Genomic DNA, 19,720 nt, shown 5'->3' on the forward strand with positions numbered 1-19,720 from the left:
GCTCCACTGACGCCCCTCGCCGATAGACAGGTACACTCCGAGGTATATACTTTTTTATTCAAATATACGAGGATGATATTTTCAATTTTATTTGGTATGCATTTGTAGCAACAGCATGATAACATTTATTTGTTTTTATTTGCGTTTTATATTCATATTGATAATTCACGTTTTGTCTTGGATAAGAAAGCACGGTTATGCATAATAAATTGTATGCATAATAAATATTCACTATCACTGTATGAGGTAAGAATCAACAGCTTTTTATCACATTTACACAACACTTTATGAATACAAGTCATGAACAAATCTTAAATATGGCAGGGAATGTGTTTACTTTTTTAGTTTTGATTTTGAGCAGCAAATTTGGAGTTACATATTGGTGCTCACCAGGAATGCATAGGCAAAATTGCACAAATTTTCACTTGAAAGAATAGTGGCGATTTGGAATTTTTTTTCTGTTCAATTTTCAAACTGTGTAAATTTAATACACTTCATCTTCAGCATGTTTAGTGCCACTTTTGTAAGTAACCACGCCCCCGTCCAGGCCACGCCCCCGTCCAGGCCACGCCCCTTCCGCTTTTTTCATCACTCGCCATTGCCATGTATGACTTTTTGTGAAGTGCAATCCTGCCACTGACAGGACTACCATGTAACTGTATGGTCTTGTGCTATAAAAATAAACGTCACCGGGGCGCATCTTCTCCAGGTTCAGCAGTGGTCTGGTGTTCGGTGTAGTGGCCATGCTGGCGTCGGTGGTGCTTCTGGTGAAGACGCTTCAGCAGACCCTTGCTCAGATGACCACAGACAATCCGCGCATCGGAGCCCAGCAGGCCCTGCAGGTGGTGGTACGTATCCCGAGAAACGGAATGTAGTTCCTTGAATAGGGATTCATAATGGCAAAAACAAAATTCATGGCATGATTCTTTCAACAGACCTTTGCAAATAAGCTTTTCTCCTACCATTTGAAATTTTGCTCTCAAAGAAAAAAATAATATTCTGCAGGTCCCTGGTGTCAACCTACCCACAAGTCATCTGGCGTATTTCTTCCTCGCTCTGTTGCTCAGTGGCGTCATACATGAGCTGGGCCATGCGGTGGCAGCACTGAGGTACATGCTGTCCCACTTGTCCGTCAACTAATTCAACATTTACTGGACTTTGAAGGACATTCTTGGCATTTCATGAGTCAACAATTTATTTGCATCTCAAATTTGTGAAAAGTCAAATCCATTTTTGCGTCCACAATTGTAAGAGAGGCGCGTGTGCCCACAGGGAGCAGGTGCGCGTGAACGGCTTCGGCATGTTCGTGTTTGTGGTGTACCCCGGCGCCTTTGTGGACCTCTTCACCACGCATCTCAACATCGTGTCGCCCGCCCAGCAGTTGCGCATCTTCTGTGCCGGTGAGTTTATGGACGGGATTGCTTCAATTTCCCTTCCACCAAATCACCTCAGCCTTCAATTCAGCAAATTAAATGGAGGAAAGTTGGCAGTGAATCATACCTGACTTTCCCCACTCCAACTCAAGAGCATTTCTGTCCTCCGAAATGAAACTCTTTTGATCTTGTTTTGGAAATGTTGTCCCTAAAATTGGTTCGCAAAATGTGCGGCTGTAACTTAATTTACTCACTTAAATTGAAATGAATCGAAATAGCGTTCGTCCTGCACGTGGCCTTTGTTGGCTTATTATTATTGAAGCCTCCAGGGGGCAGCAAAGAGCAACGAGTGAAGCTTTTCCCTGCGGTCAGTTTTTATTTATCCTCTGTGGCCTCAGCTGAGGTTTACTCAGCGTGCTTGTCCCAACTGGATGTCTTTATTATTTACTCCCGTTGTGTCAAGCGACATAACTTTTTAATGCTTTGTACATGTGCTCCAAATTCTCTTGCTGTTTTTTTTTTTCCCCCTCCCCCGTAAGCAGCTGTGGTGAATCCCACAGGGGAGACTTTAAAAACAAAACACACATCTTTTCCGAGAGCAAAGGAATCGTTTTCATTTTATGGTTAAACGGCTGACAATGGTTTTCCTGTTTTAATTTTACGTAATTTACAAATGACTTGGCCCAACTGTTCATTTCAAAGAAAAAAAAATCAAAGGTGGCTTTTGGGCACAAAAGTTTGTCTGCTTTCTTCTCATAAATAAGTGAAAAGATGTTATTTCTGTCTTCTTTCCTCAGGAGTGTGGCACAATTTTATGTTGTGCGTGCTGGCGTTGGCGTTCCTCTTTCTGTTGCCGCTTTTCCTGCTCCCGTTTTACTCGAGCGGCGCGGGGGCGCTGGTCACCGAGGTGGTGCAGGTCGGTGCGAAAATTCCGTCAATTTTCCAAGTGTTAGCATGACCAGTTTTAAGCGTGGACGTTTTGTGCGCGCCAGGGCTCGGCGGCCGACGGGCAAAGGGGCCTCTCGGTGGGGGATCTTGTGACGGGCCTGGAGGAGTGTCCCGTTGCGGGCGTGGAGGACTGGAACAGCTGCCTGTCTCACCTCGCTCACGTGCCGCAGACGGGATACTGCGTGCCCGCCGCCAGCCTGCAGCCCAGTTGGGCCCACGGACGAGGTTTGTGTGTTCGTCACCTAAAGTTGCTCAACACAATGTACGCACAATTCAACTTTATTGAAAGAGCACTTTCGGTGCCATCCAGCCCTCAGACAGAACAAAAGTGGCCGAAAGGAGAATTTGTCCTTTTTGCTTAGCAGGACATAGATGTGACTGTCATCTATCTGCATAACAGTGAGAGGAAATACTGTGCTTTCTTAAAATGGAGCCCAGGGACAGCATAGAATGAAAACAGCAGGGGCTCTCAAATTCAACCCTGGGGAACACCATGCGACAGTGGGACAGAGTGGGACTCAGAGCAACCAAGGCGAACACAAAACAACAACCATATTGTTTTCATCATCAGGGCTTGTTGGATTTCATAATTCTTTTAGATTTTTACACAGGTTGTAGTTTTTAAGATTAAAAAATGTATGATTTTTGGACCTCAAAATGGATTTCTTGCAGCGTTCAAGCGCCTGGACGGGACGATGGACTGCTGCAGCAACAATAGCCTGACGGACCTTTGCTTCTCTTACATCAAACCGCACACTTCTGAGAGAGAGGTCTCACGCACACTCACACCCCTTCATTCACATCCTTCGAATTCAGTGTCATGTTGGGATTTTGAACTCCATTTCTGTCAGCAGTACGCCTGCATGCCGGTGCGCAAAATGGTGACGGGCACGCAGGTGTGCCGCAGCGACCGCGACTGCGACGCCGACGGCGGCCCCGGCGTCTGCGTGACTCCCTCCCTGCAGAACCAGACCCGCTTCATCCGGGTGGCGGCGTCTGCGTGACTCCCTCCCTGCAGAACCAGACCCGCTTCATCCGGGTGGCACACCCACCTGAGGCCCATATGCTGTTTGTGGGCTACCCGCCGCATCTCCAGCATGCCGGTATGAAGTTTCCCCATGTTATTTCAGTTTTTAATCTTGGCCGCACAGTAACCTTTTGTGCAAATGTTGCAAATGACAAGCAAACCGGATAAGTAATCTCGCTCTTGTTCTCATGACTATTCTTAAAAAAAGAAAAAAATATGAAACATAATGATTTATTATGTCTGTTTCATTTATTGCAGAATTAAGAGATCGTTTTTACCTTGACCGCTCTAACTTGGCATTATACCACTTTATTTTATTTTATTTTTTTTAAGTGAGAAAATAATCATCCAACTCAACCAGATCTGCACAAAAAAATGTCATCAACAACCTTCATGTTGTTGTAACGGCTTTTTTTTTTTTTAATGAATTAATATTCTTGTGTTATTTACGGAGAAATGACTAGTCTCCTGTAGCTTAAACAACCGCCAAAATTGACTTGTTTTACACTGACCAGAAAGTAACCCATACCCGCCACCTCCCTCCCTTCCTCAGTGAGTCTGACCAACTTTGTGCCTCGCGTTGGTTTCCTCCACTTGGACCTGCCCGTCTTCTTGGAGACATTCTGCAAGTATCCTTTTTCCTGTCGCATTAAAGAGCGAAAACCATTGGACCTTTATATATTTATTTATTTTTAAACAATAGGCACGAGGATACCCCGGGTGGTAGAAAGTTGATTGACAGCTACTGACCCGAACAAATTTTCTTATTTATTTAAAATACGGGGGGAAAAAAAAAGGAATAAAAATCGATAGCCCATGGTGAGAAATCTCTAACCCAAATATTTCGAGCTTAGATGTCCTTATCCACCCCCTGCCACCCAGGTACGTGTTTTCCCTTTCGGGCGCCTTGGCGGTGGTCAACTCGGTGCCGTGCTTCGCTCTGGATGGCCAGTGGATGCTCAACGCCTTGCTGGAGGCCACCCTGACCGGCCTGGTGCCGGACCGGCAGAAGCGCGAGCTGCTGGGCTTCTTCCTGCTGTTGGCCGGCAGCACCCTGCTGGCCGCCAACGTGGCGTTGGGTCTGTGGATGGTGACGGCGCGGTAACAAAGAAACTGAAATTGTGCCAGTTGGACCGGCAAACTGTGACGAGACTGCATTACCCCAGATGCCCTCCAGGTTTGCCTTTTAAGCTGTCACTCATCCACTTGAGACAAAAAAAAAAAGTGCACTCAAAGTTGTTTACATCTGCTTGAACGATGTGAACTCACGATCATGTTTAATGAGGATGACCTGCTAATTTATAATTTTTTTTGTTCTTTTTTTTTTTTTTTCAAACCGGCACCAAGGATGTTAATTCTGGCTTTATGACTGGAGGTTGTTTTGCATCATATTTGACTGTTTGTGGACAAGTCCCTGTCAACACTTTTGGGTCTGCAATGGCGCCTTGAAAAATCACAGACACAAGCCACTGATTGGCCAAGATTATTTTCTCCCCCCCATTTGACTTGCGAACACCCACCATACGCGTGCTGTATGGTGGCCGGCGTCTCAATTCACTTCACCATAAGCTCCAGTTTGATAGATAGGAATTGTAAATATTCTTGGGGATGGAGGGGGGGGTCAAAGTTGTTCATTGCCACTCTCATCCGAATGCAACAGTCAAAAAAAAAAGAAAAATCATTCCATGTCGCGTATTTTAAACAAACTACGTCGTCTCCGCTAGCTTAATGTTAACCCAGACCGAGAAATGTGGGCTAACGGTTAGCATCTATGTGGCGGCGGTGTTAGTTTTTAAGCAACACACACCGAAAGATAACGTCACAACACTCAGCGGGATATATTCTTTATCTCCTGCGAAGAATATCTAATATTAATGCCGCACCGAGAAGCAGAGAGAGGAGCTGACTCTCCAATACAATGTATCCACATGTCTGTCTTCTACTGCCCCCAGATGGCCAATGCAAACACCACCCCTGTATAATATTTAATGTTTAATGGGCAAAAACAACAAAAAAATAAACATATCTGTCAAATTACGGTCAATTGCAACAAACTGAATCAAGTGTAAGCAAAATATTGTCAACTCTTCTTTGAACTTGTAAAAATGCATTCCAACACACAAAATCTCATCAGTTCAGGTCGTCATTGCCAGAGAACACATTTGGAAACAGTTCCGGCCCGGAATTGATTCCACAAATGGAAAAACGCCTTGACAGAAGTCTGCCCTCATTGAAGTCTGCGTGTACTGTGTCTTTCGCTGTTCAAAACCTGCAATAAAGTGCTGCCATTGTTTTCCAGTTGATGCGTGCTCACAGCGTTGATGCTCTCGGGTTTCACTTGATGGTGCTGCTTTCAGTGTGATTGATTGAAATCTAAATATTTGTGCGTCCTCCTGTTGACAGGTTTAAAAAAAAAAAGGGCGGGGGCGGTGAGAGGGGAGGCCGCAGCTGAAGGATCCTGGTGTTTGTGTTGGAAAAACGTTTGAAGGCTGACTCCCTTCCAATCTTTGTGCATTTTTTACATGTATGTGTGTGTGTTTTGGTTTTTTTTTTTTTTTTTTTTTTTTTGTTTTTTTTTTTGCTCATCTCGCCTGCGGAGTGTTTGGCCAAACAAGTACAAGAGGAGGAAGGCGCAAAGAAGACGAACGAAGTGTTGATGGAGCTTCCCAAATCTCAAGGTTAGCATCCTAAATGTTTCACCACACGTTTGGTTGTTTTCAAGTTGCCGTCTGCATCTTTACAACTTAAAATTGGTCGAGTGGTTGTTTCACAAAAAATACAAAATAATAAAAAAAATTGTTTTGAATAATACACCCATGGAAAAAAATAGAATAGTGGACCAAAAAAAAAATGTGACTAAATTAGACAAAAAGAGCACTTAAATGACAGTACCAGTTTAACTAAATATTATGCACATTGTACATGATAATGTCAAAAGTATTAGACAACTCAACAACAAAAATGAAACAAATTCATCTTACTGGATATAAATATGGGAAATAATATACAAAGAAATGAATCAACTTATATAGATAAAAATATGACAAGAAATAAAATGGGGAAAAAGCAAAAATAATACACACATTGGATGACAAATATAACAGTGTTACATGGAAAATTGAAAAATATGCGATAAAAAATCATTTTAAAAAAACATGAAAAATTAGTATTTGGAAATACAAAAGTGAAAAAAAAGTTGAACAAAAATAGGAATAACTGTATATTTAATGGAGGGAAACAATTTTTTTTAAAAGTCTACAAAAAAAAACTTTACAAAACATTAAAACTCTCAATACAAGCGACTATCCTGAAACTGGATCACACTTTTATTGCCAAACTTATTGCTGCAATTCCAAATCGTCGCCTTGCCTGGCGTTTGACCCCCACCGCCAATCCAACAAATGAACTTGAATAGACGTTTAACTTTGACACCCCCACTAATCCAAAGTAATTGATGACTTAGAATGAATTTTGCTCACCATCACGAGCTCTTCTTTTTTTTTGGGTGGTTGGGGGGTGTTTTGCTGCTATTGTGAGCAGTCACTCATTAAAAAGCCTTCACTCCCGTCATGTGAGCTTGATAAGCGATGACAACATCAAGAGTGCCGCGCGCGCTCGTGTTTGACGACGACGGCAGCGGCTTGGCCTTTTTTGGCTGTGCAGGAAGTCTATAAAAGGACTGCGGCCGACGCCCCAAACCCTAATGAGCACGTGTGGAAACAGTTCTTCCCCCAGCGGCGGGTTCAGGAGAAGGGGAGGCAGCGGGAGGGGGGGGCTGGTACCGGGTGGACCAATCATGGGAACCTTTTGCCTTGTGGTCCGCTGGCTTGCAGTAAAATGTGTTACGGCGAAGGCGCCGTCATCAGATTAATGAAACAGTGCGTGTCCGTTTGTCAGTCAGTCAACGTGTCATCTGATGATTGCCACCAGTCGTGCGGGATGGGAAAAAAAAAAACCAGGGAAAGGGCAAATATCAATCACGGGATAATCCAACCATCCATCCATTTTCCGATCCGCTCGTCCTCACAAGGGTCGCGGTCACAGGATAATTTTGAAGAAAATACAGCGATATTAGAGAAAGGAAATACCCAAAATATTGAGTGATGAGGAAAAAAAAACGAAAATACTATCCTTCCCACCCTAAAAAAAAAATAGACAAAATATGGAGATCTTATGAAAAAAAATGACCAATTCAGGGAAATAATCATGGGGAAAAAATGGAGAAGAAAATTTAAAATGATTTGCAATCTAAAAATAAAAAAATGTTCGGTAGGGAATTTAATCACAAAAGGCAAAATACAAGCAAAAAAAAAATCCAACAATTTAGTAAATTAAAATTGTGGAAAATACTTAATTCGGAATATTGAAAAAATAAATCGTGGGGAAAAAATACAAAAATATAGGATCGAAAAGTTGGAGAGAAAAATAAGGGAAAACAAAAATGAGAAAATGTAAACATACAAGATGAAACATGTTTAAAATGGTGATTTTTGTTTTCGTTTTTAATGAAAACTACCAACAAAAAAAAAAGGAAATAACTGAGGAGATGCAAAATATGTTTAAAAAAAAAAAAGTCCAAGTGTGACTGGGCAACATACCAAAAATAACAGTGGAAAAATTATTGGGACAAATACTATGAGAAGAAATTTTTTAAAATACTTAAAAATCCAATGGAAGATATCTTTGGCTGCTTACCACCATGTTTAACTACTTCTATTGTTGGAATCTGCTGGAGGTGATCATCAGCTGCCACACACACACACAAATACACACACTACACGCACCGGGAGGGAGGAGTGACTCCGGGAGGGGCGAGCGAGCGGCTTGAAAAGGCCGACAGAAGTTGGAGGAGCTGCAGAGTGACACCGTAGAGCTGACCGGAAGGTAAGAGCAATCCCCTCACCGTCACATTCCAACTTCATCCTTCCACTCGCTAATATTTTTCTTTCTTTTCCAATTCATGTGTGAGCTTGTCAATCATGGAAGCGGAGCATTTAAGCGGTGGCGCCGGTGGCGCCGGGGTCAAACCCGAGCGGGGCAACAGCCGGCACTATAGGACTGCCTTGATTGTGTGTGCGTGTCTCTGCGGGATTCTGCTGCTTGCACTCATCGTGGGTGAGTCCACACACACACACACACACACACACACACACACACACACACACACACACACACACACACACACACACACCGGGCGGGCTTCGTGCTGCATTATAATTTGCGAGGAATTCAAACTGTACAGAGAAGCATACATGCAGACTGAGTCAGGTCCTCACTCGTGTCAGCCTATTTCTGGTTGATATAAGGTTTCAAAACGCCAACGCGCGACGCGTTACTCGCCCGGGGGAGGCCTTTCGGGACGCCAAAAAACATGCAACACTGCTTTTTGGATGTGCTCAATCAAGCATTACATACATGGAGAACCAACCATCCGAATTCGAGTCTGCGCTCATGCTCGATGAAAGCTTTTAGTGTGTTTCAAAAGCAAGCACCTCTGGTTTCATAATCTTCCCCAGGCTATTTCTAAGAAAAAAAAACACGATGGATAATACAAATAAAACATTGACTTGACAAAGCAGTGTAATAATTTGTACCGTGAAGTACCTTGGTGGCTGGCTAGTTTCTTCTGCACTGGAAGCATTCTGGCTCTCCATTTTTTTCACATGCTTCCAAACCGAACTGTTTACACTCATTACGGTCTGAGAAACCTCCTGACTTTGAATTTTGAAGCGACATCATGTTATTACGACAGTTTAAGCGCGCAAGAGAGTTATTAGAGTTGCTTTCCAACACTTTCAATGCGTCAAAGTAACAGACGACGTGGGGGCAAGACCGCTCGTACCGAGTTGTGGAAACACAAAATTGTTGACCATATTTGGACAAACGAGGTTTCCGTCACGATATGCCGCCGCTAAACATGATATATTTTGGAGTCCTGGAGCGGAACCAAATGTCTAATTTTATCCGAGAAAATACGGAACTCATGTTTATCCTGTTGCGAGTCCCACTTGGCAAATTGCAGTTTTTCTTCAACGGCCGCCGTGATGACATTTTCAACAAGCGGATTGAGTAACATTCACATCATCTCAAACAATTTGGCGGTTGTGTCTTATATTTAGCAGCATTTGGCTTTTGGGTGTTCTGCTCAAGTGCGGGTGCCCGTCACGCATTCTTGTGGCGGGCGCTGAAGTGTAATTAGGTGATGCGGCGCAATCAGACGCCCACGCCATCGCAAACCCCTCTTGTCTCCCGCCATGCGTGTGACCGCGCACAAGAATGCCAAGTGTTCCACGTTTTTTTTTTTTTTGTTCTCGCTTGTTTTTTGAGCCGGCGTTCGTCGCTTCCTCTCCACTCGCGGTCGAGGTCGTCAGAGGTCAACGACGCTGCGCTCCGCTTGTCGGATTTGCTCTTTAAAAAGTCACCCGCGGTCTCACTTGGCGGGTTGTTGCATTCGCGGCATCTTACTGTCAAGTCCAATCAATTAAGGGTGAGAAATGCTGGGAAAAGTTCTGCAGTACTGCTCCTAACCAAGAGGTGGTAGTACAGTACCAGCAAGCTCCAAAACAGCTGGATGACATTCCACGGGGTCGTGACATTGCAACATCCCAAAACGAAGCCAAAGGCAGAAGTCAGAAAGCGGCCAAAATGGTGCGTTGCGATCCTGTGATGCAATTTTTTTTTTTTTTGGGGGGGGGGGGTTACCGCATTTGAAACACAAAACCGTATTGTCTTCAAAAACTGGCTCAAAGAGACGGTTTTCGCTGAGGCGTTTCCTGCTCGGAGTCAAATCCCTTCGGCCAGGAAATGATAGCAGGATTTGAGAAAAACAGGCCAGGACATTAAGTACACCTGCTTGTCTTCTGGGCCGTTTTATTTTGCGGAGCGCTTGTCCTCGAGCTTCTGGAGAGCAGAGTTAACCGGCATTCTTCGCCCTCAGTTTCCCAAAGAAGCAAAGAGCAGCAGTTCTGTCTGACCTCGGAGTGCATTGAGGCAGGTGAGAACAGAACAACTATTTAAAAAATTTTGATCAGCCTTATTCTTGCAAAATAACTCAAAGTAAAGGATTACAATGCCCATCAAGCTGGAGCCATCCTGAGCAAAATGGACAAATCGGTGGACCCCTGCGAGGACTTCTACACGTTCTCCTGCGGTGGTTGGCTGGAGAACAATCCAATTCCCGAAGACTCGTCCACATACGGGATCTACCCGTGGCTTCGCCAGCAGGTGGACGTGCGACTCAAAGGTACTCAGCCGGTGGAGCGAAAAAAAACCCCCAAAATAAATTATGTCTCAAAAATATGTTTGACCCTTTCATGCACCGTGTAACCTGATAACACGGTAAGCCGTCCGATGTAGTAACCGCTGACCCTGAAAGGGTTAAGAGCCAAATTTTGGCCTCGTAGACTTACTGGAAGCTCCCGCTGAACCCGACGAGTTGGAGGCAGTGACCAAGGCCAAGATTCTCTACCGCTCCTGCATCAACGAGAGTGAGTCCCTCTCAAAAGCAGAAACTTGAACGAGAACAATGACCCTAAAAATACCGCCAAGGCCAAACAACTCCAATTGGCATCAGCGACACATTTTCGACGTCCTTCTGATGTCACATAACTCACAAATCAGGTTTACTGGAGGAGGTGGACGCGCAGCCCGTGCTGAGGACGCTTCAGCAGCCCGACTTCCGCTGGCCCGTGTTGGGCGATGGCCTGGGCGGCGACTTCCGCTGGTCAGAGCAGGACTGGAACCTCCTGAGGACGCTGGCCCGCTTGAGGAACCAGCACAGCAAGAGCGTCCTCATCCGGATCTTCGTCTCGCCCGACGACAAGAACTCCTCCAAATACATCATCAAGGTAGACGCCCAGTTGAGTGTTGCGCTTGTGTGGCTTCACGGTCATTTTGTTGGCAACTGTACAAAAAGTTGACTATTTGCCAGTAGCACGAGAGTCTTTCCAAGCTCCATGCTACAAAAAAATGGCATAGGAAACAAAAATGGTGGGCATGGAAAATCATATTATGGTGCAAAAAAAAATTTTGTTTTTTTTTTTGGTGCCACTTTTTTGAAATCGCACGATCACTCAGTCAGATAGTACTGAACTATTTTAAGATAAAATGCCACAAAATTAACAAAAATGTCACAAAAAATATATATATATTTGACTAAAATTGCATAACATTTGGTGATAAGCATTTACTTGGTTTAATTGTTTAAAAAAAAAAAACAACCCCCCCAAAATTATTGTCGTAGATGGGTCAACTGTATTTTTATTTTAGTAATGCAAAAAAATGCAAATGCTGTCAACAACCAAATCTCAAAAGATTTGGTTATTGACAGCATTTGCATTTTTTTTGCCACTTTTTGACAGGATGATTCCGATCATTTTCATCACACCACGTTAGACTTGTGTTTCTGTTTCTCACGTGCGGTCTGGGAGTGCTGCTTTGCCCCCAGATGATTAAAGCAGCCATGTGTACCCACGCGTGCGATCTCTGATTGGAATGGACTGTCACTGTCAAACAAGCTGCATTTTTTTTTTTTTTTTGACGCTAACTCATGTTTTTGTTTTTTTTGTCTTTGTTTTTTTTTTTTGTTTTTTAACGCAGCTGGATCAAGCCTCCTTGTCACTGCCGTCTCGGGAGGACTACATCACCAACTCCTCTGCTGCACAGGCGGTGACTATCTCAGCGCAGATAAAACGGCTTACTTGGGCCACCTAGAACAGCTGAACTTTATTATTCTTATTTGGGGTGAATCAGAGGCACTTCACTTGGGGGCAAACGTGCACTGATTCCTATTTGGCAGGAGTTCGAACACGGTTAGGAGAGGGTGTGCATACTTTTGCAACGACATCTTGTTTTTCACTTGGGTTGTGCTGTTCACAAAAACTTGGCATTTGAAAAAATGTCTATTGTGTTTAGATATATATTTTTTAATTCACTGCAACAAAATGTGTGGAGTGACGCTTTCTGTGTGTGCGCGCAGTACCGCGCGGCCTTGCTGAGCTTGATGGTGGACACGGCCGTCATGCTGGGCGCTCCCCAGAAAGCGGCGCGGGTCCAGATGGAGAAAGCGCTCGACTTTGAGACCAAGCTGGCTCACGTAAAGACGGCGTTTGCAAACAAGTACATGAAACACGGACCGCACAGGACAACGAAGACATGTTTTGTTGTTGCTCCCGCAGATCATAATTCCCTACGAGAACCGCACGAGCGAGAACATGTACAACAGATACACGCTGTCCCGACTGCAACGGCAGTTACCACAAGTATGTTCATTTATTTCATTGTATTGTGTTGGCTGGACACATGAAAAAAAATTCGGTCCAGTCACCTTAATTTAACCTTTGTGGATGATTATGACCTGGATTATAGAGAATCTATACAGACATTAGCAAAACTAATATTACAGATATCGATATTGTGACACAAAGTTAAAAATGACATTTACGGTCATTATGCTCAACATTTTTTGTTTTTGTTCTTAAATTATACATTCCACCAAATACTGCAGAGTTTAACACCTAACTGAAGAGCTTTCAAAATTTGGTGGTGCTTGGATCCATTTTAGGGGTGCCCGAGCGCCCCCCAAAAATGGGCTAGACACGCCTATGATTTATACCTTTTCATAAAAAGTACATTTTCTCCCGCAGTTGGACTGGTTGTTCTTCGTCAAGTCGGTTGTGGAGTCCGACAGCGACCCATCTCGCGTCACCTCGTCCTCGGAACCAGTCATCGTACGAGCCCCGCAGTACTTCAGGGACCTTGTTAAACTCATTAACGCCACAGACCCAAGGTATACACGCACAGGACGCATGCACAGGCCCCTCCAGGGATTCCTGTCCCTCATTACCACCAATTACAGTGACTAATGAGGTTACGTGTAACGGCGTAATGAATCTCCGTCTTCCTGCAGGACCGTGGCTAACTACGTGCAGTGGAGAGCCGTTTTTTCCAAGCTCACCACCCTCAGCCGCCGTTTCCTGTACAGATACCTTGACTATGCGAGGGTGAGCGGCATTGTTATGGCATTCATGCGTACATTCTTAGCACACTCACGCTGAGAATTCTGACCTCGGTTTGGCAGGTGACCACCGGAACCACTTCTCTGACGCCGCGATGGGACAAGTGCATCAACTATATCGAGAACGCGCTGGTCTACGCCACGGGCCGCCTCTTTGTCGACAACTACTTCCAGGAAGATAAGAAACATATGGTGTGTGTGTGTGTGTGTGTGTGTGTGTGTGTGTGTGTGTGTGCAACTTTTGGAAAGTATCACCTAAAAAGTCCTCTCCGTTAGATGGACGAGCTGATTGACGGCGTTCGCCGGGCCTTCATCGACATGTTGCAGAAAGAAAACGACTGGATGGACGAGGCGACCAAGACGAGAGCCATCGAAAAGGTGCCGACACCAAAACCTTCTCGTCATCTTCCTCCTTTCTTTCTTTCAAACGTTTTCAAGTCATGTCCGTCCGCCCCGCAGGCTCACGCCGTCCTGGCCAAAGTGGGCTACCCAGAATTCATTCGCAATGACACCTACCTCAACGAGGACTTGAAGGAGGTCAGTCGGGCGACTCAAATGCCTGTCTTTTTTTTTTTTTTTCTCGTGATTGACAAATCGTCACCGGAATTCCCGCCTTCAGCTGGATTTCAATGAGAACGACTACTACGGCAATGTGCTGCAGACGCTGAAGTTCATCGCTCAGGCCGACGTGGCCTGGCTACGAAAGACGGTCCCGCGCACAGAGTGAGCCACCAAATATTTTTGAGCTTGTCATGAACGTTCCCAAGATTTGGTCAGACTAGATTGAATCTTAGAGTTTGTGTGAAATGGGTTTCATTCTCGACTCATTTTAGTTTTTTTAACGTTTTTACCAGATGACATCATTTATCACTCGGTCAAGGGAGCTTTTTTTTTTTTTTTTAATGTACTCATCTCAAATGGGCATTTAATGGCTTCGTGCACTTTAACGGTGCAAAATGAATGACATAATTTTGATTTTAATGATTAAACCGGAGATGGCCAATACTTTTCCTGACCCGTTCCCATTAAAAAAAAAAAAAATGTCACTAACTGCAGTTGACGTCGATGGCACTTAAGTAAAAATAGCAATTTAACTCAACTCACTTTGATTGATGGAGTCCTTTAAACTTCATCTGAAGCAAAGTGCTCTTCATAAATACAAAAATGAACATGTAGGACACAAGACAATTGGATATTTTTCACTCACGAGCAAAGGAGCATTCAAAACATAATGGTCAGACTTTTTGGCCGCGTACAAGCTGAAAGATGAGTAAAATGGAACACGAGTGGTTCTCATGCGTTTGTTTCACGCTGCAGGTGGTTCACCAACCCAACCACGGTCAACGCCTTCTACAGCTCCTCCACCAACCAGATCAGTAAGATTCATTTGTATTTGTATGGTAGACGAAAGCTGGCTTGTTAGCGATGGAAGCTAACTATGTCAGGAGGTAGAAATGCTAACATAACCCAAAACTGGCTCTCCGTAATGACAGAGGAGAGAGTACACGAAAAAAATATTGCCATTTCCTTCTCAGGGTTCCCTGCTGGCGAGCTCCAAAAACCCTTCTTTTGGGGGAAAGAGTATCCAAGGTGAGGTTAAATGACCATATTTAGGGTGAGTTTACATTGTATCAGTAAATGAACTTATTTCTCATCTCTGGCCAAACACATCTTGGTCACTAGAGGTCACCTGTGGGGCAAGCTTGACCAACCTTGTTCTTGTGGTGGTCTCGCAGGTCTTTGAGCTACGGCGCCATCGGCGTGATCGTCGGACACGAGCTGACGCACGGCTTCGACAACAACGGTGCCTGCGGCAAATCGAGCCAATAGCCGCAATGTGTCGGCACCGTTTAACACCTTCTCTCCCATCGTCTCCGGATTAGGGCGGAAGTACGACAAGGACGGCAACCTGGAACAGTGGTGGAGCAACTCGTCGGTGACGGCTTTCACAGACAAGACTCAGTGCATGGTGGAGCAGTACAATGACTACTACTGGGAGGAGGCGGGATTAAATGTAAGAACTGTCTGCAATTTTTGGAGTCAACAAAATTCACAAGTAACACACATAAAGTTATGTATTATGAAATTAATGCTTTCCGTGGGCATAAAATGCAGGATCAAAGAGGTTTGAGAAATTCAGTCATCTTTCTAATCTCTTTGGCAAAAATGACACTGAGCATGAAACACTTTTTCATTCTTCTTTCAATTTTACAGTGTGGAAGACAATAGTATGCCGCCTAGTGGCTTCAAGTGGAACTACGCCCAACACAATCAAATTGAATTGTAACGGGACAAAACAAATCAGGTGCACAAACCCGGCACCTGCATTGGAAGGATCTTTGCTGTAATGTGTTGCTATTGTCTCGTGTCATTTTATAAATTACATCGGCTTGCAAATTTACTTTTTTTTTTTTTTTTTGGTGTAACCAAAGTTTGCAGCTACTTCCATATTGTTGTGCACTTTCTCTCATGCCCCACTATTCCACAAAAGGCCGACAAAGCACCTTTGACATAACTTCAGGTTTTTCGAGACGCGAGCCGTCACTTTGATTTGAGAGACAAGCTCTATTTCTATTTTCTTTAATAAGGCTTTACGCTCTTTATTTCTGCTAACAGTTGAAGTTTGCTGTCAAACTAAATCGAAAATAATGAGAAACACTTGTTGCATTAATAAAACAAACCACACGACGCTTCCTTTGAATTGTCCGCCAGCTTAATGCTAACTCACAATGCAAAATGCCTTAGACAGGCTAACCGTTAGCAATGCTACTGTTGCAGCTAACTCTGTCAGAAACAGCGCTGATCATGGCTGTTGTGTGTGTGTGTGTGTGTGTGTGTGTGTGTGTGTGTGTGTGTGTGTTTGTTGTGCAGGTCCGTGGTAAGAGGACGCTAGCAGAGAACATCGCAGACAACGGTGGAATACGACAAGCGTTCAAGGTATGATCACATTAGCGTCGGCGTCGCAGGTGAGGCGGGGGTCCGATTGTTGTTTCCTACGTCAGGCGTACCGGCGCTGGGTGGATGAGAGCCGAGGAGGTGTGGAGGAGCCTCTTCTACCCGGCGTGGGACTCGACAACAACCAGCTCTTTTTCCTGAGCTACTCACACGTAAGGACGCATGCTCTCCAGCTGGAAACTCCGCTTGCGGCCTGACTCGTTCGCTCCGTGCGCCCGCAGGTCCGCTGCAACTCGTACAGAACCGAGGCCGCCAGAGACCAAGTACAAAGCGGTGCGCACAGTCCGCCAAAGTACAGGTGAGGACATGAACGCGAGCTCGGTTTACAGTGAGGCGGAGTCTATCCCAGTTGACTCCATCTCAGATTTTCCATAACCCAGGCAAAACTTCTGACGATGTCAGTCTCTCAGTCGAAATGTATCACTTCATCGTACTTTTTTGACGCAAATATGACTTTAAGGGTCTCCTGTGGCATCTTGGAGTGTTATAGAAACAGCACAAAAGTTCTTTGGCCAAAAAGATGGCACAAGATGACGGCAAAGCACTACTTTTATCGAAATGAAGCTCCTCAACTCATTACAAGATAGTTGCTCCTCCCCACCGCAATGACCAAGAAGTACTCTTGTGTAAATGAGGCTCCTTAACCCACTTTGACATAGTTCGGCTGCACCAAGATGGCAGTCAGGTACGACGTTTGTCTAAATGAAACTCCTGAACTCACGTCAACGTAGTTCCTCGGCATTTAGATTGCGGCAAAGTGCTATTTTGGTCCAAACGAAGCTCCTATCTTCAACAAGTTCCTCTGCACATAACAAAGCATGACTTTTGTTGAGATTAAGCTCCTCCACCCACTTCAACGTAGTTCCTGTGCCCTATTTACTTTGGCCTGAGCACAAAAAGAGCAGAGAATTTTGGAGCAACAAACATGAAAATGATTTTTAATTTTTGGGGTTCCCCCCGCAGGGTGATCGGAGCAATGAGTAACTTTCCCGAGTTCAGCAAGGCCTTCAGCTGCTCCGACTCGTCGGCAATGAACAGAGGCGCACAATCCTGCCGGGTGTGGTGACCTTTCACTTCAGCCTGATCTTCCCCCCCGCCCCCCCTCCCCCTAACCGAGGCGTGGTGAGCTGGTGGGGAGGAGGGGCCAGATGGTACCCGCCACGACCCCAACTTTTATGCATTCTTCACGGACATCTTTGGGTTTGTACAAGCGGAAGCTTCGACAGACTTGAACGTATTATTATTATTTTGGCGGCCGTTATGATTATGATTGTTTTGTTTTTTTGGTACTATATTTTACTTTACTTGCCTTACTTTTATGATACTTGATACTTACCCGAATATATGACACTAATCATTGAGTGTTAAAAATATGAATTCTACTTTTATTTATTTTTGAAATGACAAAAATAAATGTGATTATTGTTTTTTTTTGTTTTTTTAATATATATAACTTAAAATATGTTGTGCCGGGAGTCACTTTGTTTGCAGCGGAAGCTGTCGTCCAGATGTTGCCATGGCAACTGGCTCGGCAGCCTTTGCTAGTGAACCGAAGATGATTATGAGCGGATTAGACACGTTTCATGAATGATTTCGTCAATATCCTGAAGTCTTCACGTTCAAGATGCGACCAAGTCACAAATTCTCCTTAGCGACCAATTGCCATGCAAATGTTGGGCTTTTTTTTCCCTCTCTTTTTGAAGCTTATTTCAATTTACAGTTATTTGGGGCGGGGGTGTGTATGTATGTGTGTGTGTGTGTGTGTGTGTGTGTGTGTGTGTGTGTGTCACATCAACTTATTAACTAGTGGCCACTTATCACACACACAAACACAGGCATTATCTCACTCTTGTTGCCATGGCAACTCCCTTGTGTTGTCTCTCTTATCAGGGTCATCCTGAATGTGATCGTTTGAGTGGCAGGCAGGCGGGGGGGGGCTGGCGTCGCTAATGACCTGTATCTGTGGCAACCCTGGCGGGCGTCACAGCTATATGCGCTTATTCGAAAAACAATCTGTGCGGGTGCGTGGAACCCGGTGTGCGGAAGTAAATAAGATGTTCAGCAATTGGTGTTGAGAGCAAATGTTGCCGTCTCGGACACCATATTATCTGAATTTGTGAAGCAGGAGCGTTTAAGTTATAAATGTAGACGTGCGCTCTCCCTGCTGTGCGTTCACAAAACTCAAAGATAAGATTAGCAGCGTCAGGAAAGGCAACCCAATGTTTAGGTCTTCTCTGTCCCAATCGCAACATTTTCCCGTCTGCTTTTTTTCTGGCCTGTAATCAAATTTTGACCACATCCTCCCTGTGACCCGCCCTTTCCGCAAGCCTTCGTCCAGGCCAGTTGAGCGTTCTGTCTTTGTTCAGACGTTAAGAAATAATGGACGGTCACTTCACTCGGTAAACAGAGAGCTGGCAAATACGCAGCCATGTAGCAACTGTTCACAGGGACGGTCTAAAATGTTCAATGTAAGCGCAATTAACGTCGCTGAATGTCAAACTGCCGTCACCAAAAATGAATGTGGCCATCTCCTAAAGAAAAAAAAAAGCTGAACGCCGTTTAGTGTCCCAAAACTCAAAACAATCCTAACCAAAATGAATGTGCACATCTGTACTCATGCCCACTTCAACCTCTGAAAATATGAAAACAATCATTCCAATGTTTCGGATTTTATGGGGGTCGAGACGTGCTTTCTTTTTTTACATTCCTCATTCACGGCACAGTTCAGCCAAATTCCTCATTTCATGAGTTTGGACATTTCTTGCATATCTGGGTCGGAACGTGGACATATGGCGGGCATGTTTGGAGCGGTTCAGAGATGGATGATGTCATCAATTATACATGAGTGAAGGGGCGGGGGGGACTTTTTATTAATGAACGAGCTGCACCGAAACGTAGGGATGAGGAAGCACCGACGTGCCGCCTAAATAATGGACGTCACGTCACCCAGAAAAAAAAAATGCTTGTACGCACGATTCCGTTTGCTATAAATCTTTGACCCATGAACTAATTATGACTTTGGTTCTCAGAAAAAATCCCCCGAGGGCGCCATGTCCCCACTCTCTTTCATTTCCTTTTCTGCACTCACTTCCTGCCTCGGGAGACACTCGCTCACTCATTGGCTCGCCCAAGCCTATTAAAAGCTAATTGGGCCTTGATTTAATCATGGTTTCAAACGTAAACAAACACAGAGGACGTCCACTTTGCGCCCAACTCCTCCATTAGCCTTCTACCAGGACTGATTACATCATTCAAATTTCCGCTGTTGTTAAATGTGATTATTGTTTTTTTTTGTTTTTTTAATATATATAACTTAAAATATGTTGTGCCGGGAGTCACTTTGTTTGCAGCGGAAGCTGTCGTCCAGATGTTGCCATGGCAACTGGGTCGGGCGCCTTTTCT

The 19,720-nt window shown here is 44.5% G+C and overlaps 2 protein-coding genes across 6 annotated transcripts in view; both read left to right on the forward strand.

Moving 5' to 3' along the window:
- Positions 1 to 5,649, forward strand: part of mbtps2 (membrane-bound transcription factor peptidase, site 2) — a 7,635-nt gene extending 1,986 nt beyond the window's left edge. Inside the window, exons 3-12 of one of the 5 annotated variants that reach the window (XM_019884751.1) lie at positions 710 to 848; positions 1,006 to 1,109; positions 1,273 to 1,400; positions 2,171 to 2,289; positions 2,366 to 2,546; positions 2,994 to 3,091; positions 3,173 to 3,313; positions 3,367 to 3,424; positions 3,902 to 3,977; positions 4,231 to 5,649. In XM_019884751.1, coding sequence (XP_019740310.1) covers positions 710 to 848; positions 1,006 to 1,109; positions 1,273 to 1,400; positions 2,171 to 2,289; positions 2,366 to 2,546; positions 2,994 to 3,091; positions 3,173 to 3,313; positions 3,367 to 3,424; positions 3,902 to 3,977; positions 4,231 to 4,453 — 1,267 coding nt within the window. In that variant the 3' untranslated portion in view covers positions 4,454 to 5,649. Of the gene's footprint in view, positions 1 to 709; positions 849 to 1,005; positions 1,110 to 1,272; positions 1,401 to 2,170; positions 2,290 to 2,365; positions 2,547 to 2,993; positions 3,092 to 3,172; positions 3,425 to 3,901; positions 3,978 to 4,222 lie in introns of all 5 variants that reach the window. The other 4 variants (XM_019884754.1, XM_019884755.1, XM_019884753.1 and 1 more) reach the window with 4 other exon arrangements.
- Positions 5,650 to 7,903: 2,254 nt separating this feature from the next.
- Positions 7,904 to 17,742, forward strand: phex (phosphate regulating endopeptidase homolog, X-linked). Its single transcript, XM_019884750.1, has 23 exons — positions 7,904 to 8,232; positions 8,318 to 8,463; positions 10,286 to 10,342; positions 10,430 to 10,591; positions 10,752 to 10,835; positions 10,969 to 11,195; positions 11,947 to 12,015; positions 12,326 to 12,442; positions 12,525 to 12,608; positions 12,993 to 13,135; positions 13,256 to 13,349; positions 13,427 to 13,555; positions 13,640 to 13,741; positions 13,823 to 13,900; positions 13,983 to 14,086; positions 14,681 to 14,739; positions 14,899 to 14,953; positions 15,100 to 15,167; positions 15,247 to 15,377; positions 16,235 to 16,300; positions 16,366 to 16,470; positions 16,540 to 16,616; positions 17,282 to 17,742. Exons 2-23 carry the CDS (start codon positions 8,328 to 8,330, stop codon positions 17,382 to 17,384), a joined length of 2,250 nt encoding a protein of 749 aa, XP_019740309.1. The 5' UTR covers positions 7,904 to 8,232; positions 8,318 to 8,327; the 3' UTR covers positions 17,385 to 17,742.
- Positions 17,743 to 19,720: the final 1,978 nt, after the last annotated feature.

The sequence above is a fragment of the Hippocampus comes genome, unplaced genomic scaffold (assembly GCF_001891065.2).
Source record: "Hippocampus comes isolate QL1 unplaced genomic scaffold, H_comes_QL1_v1.1 scaffold501, whole genome shotgun sequence".
NCBI classification, from domain to species: Eukaryota; Metazoa; Chordata; class Actinopteri; order Syngnathiformes; family Syngnathidae; genus Hippocampus; species Hippocampus comes.

Excerpts from the sequence above, each read along its gene's own strand:
- phex (XM_019884750.1), top strand. The coding sequence starts at position 8,328 with ATGGAAGCGGAGCATTTAAGCGGTGGCGCCGGTGGCGCCGGGGTCAAA. Across the intron at positions 14,740-14,898 it reads CTCCTCCACCAACCAGATCA|GGTTCCCTGCTGGCGAGCTC; the intron begins GTAAGATTCATT and ends TTTCCTTCTCAG. Across the intron at positions 16,617-17,281 it reads CACAGTCCGCCAAAGTACAG|GGTGATCGGAGCAATGAGTA; the intron begins GTGAGGACATGA and ends TTCCCCCCGCAG.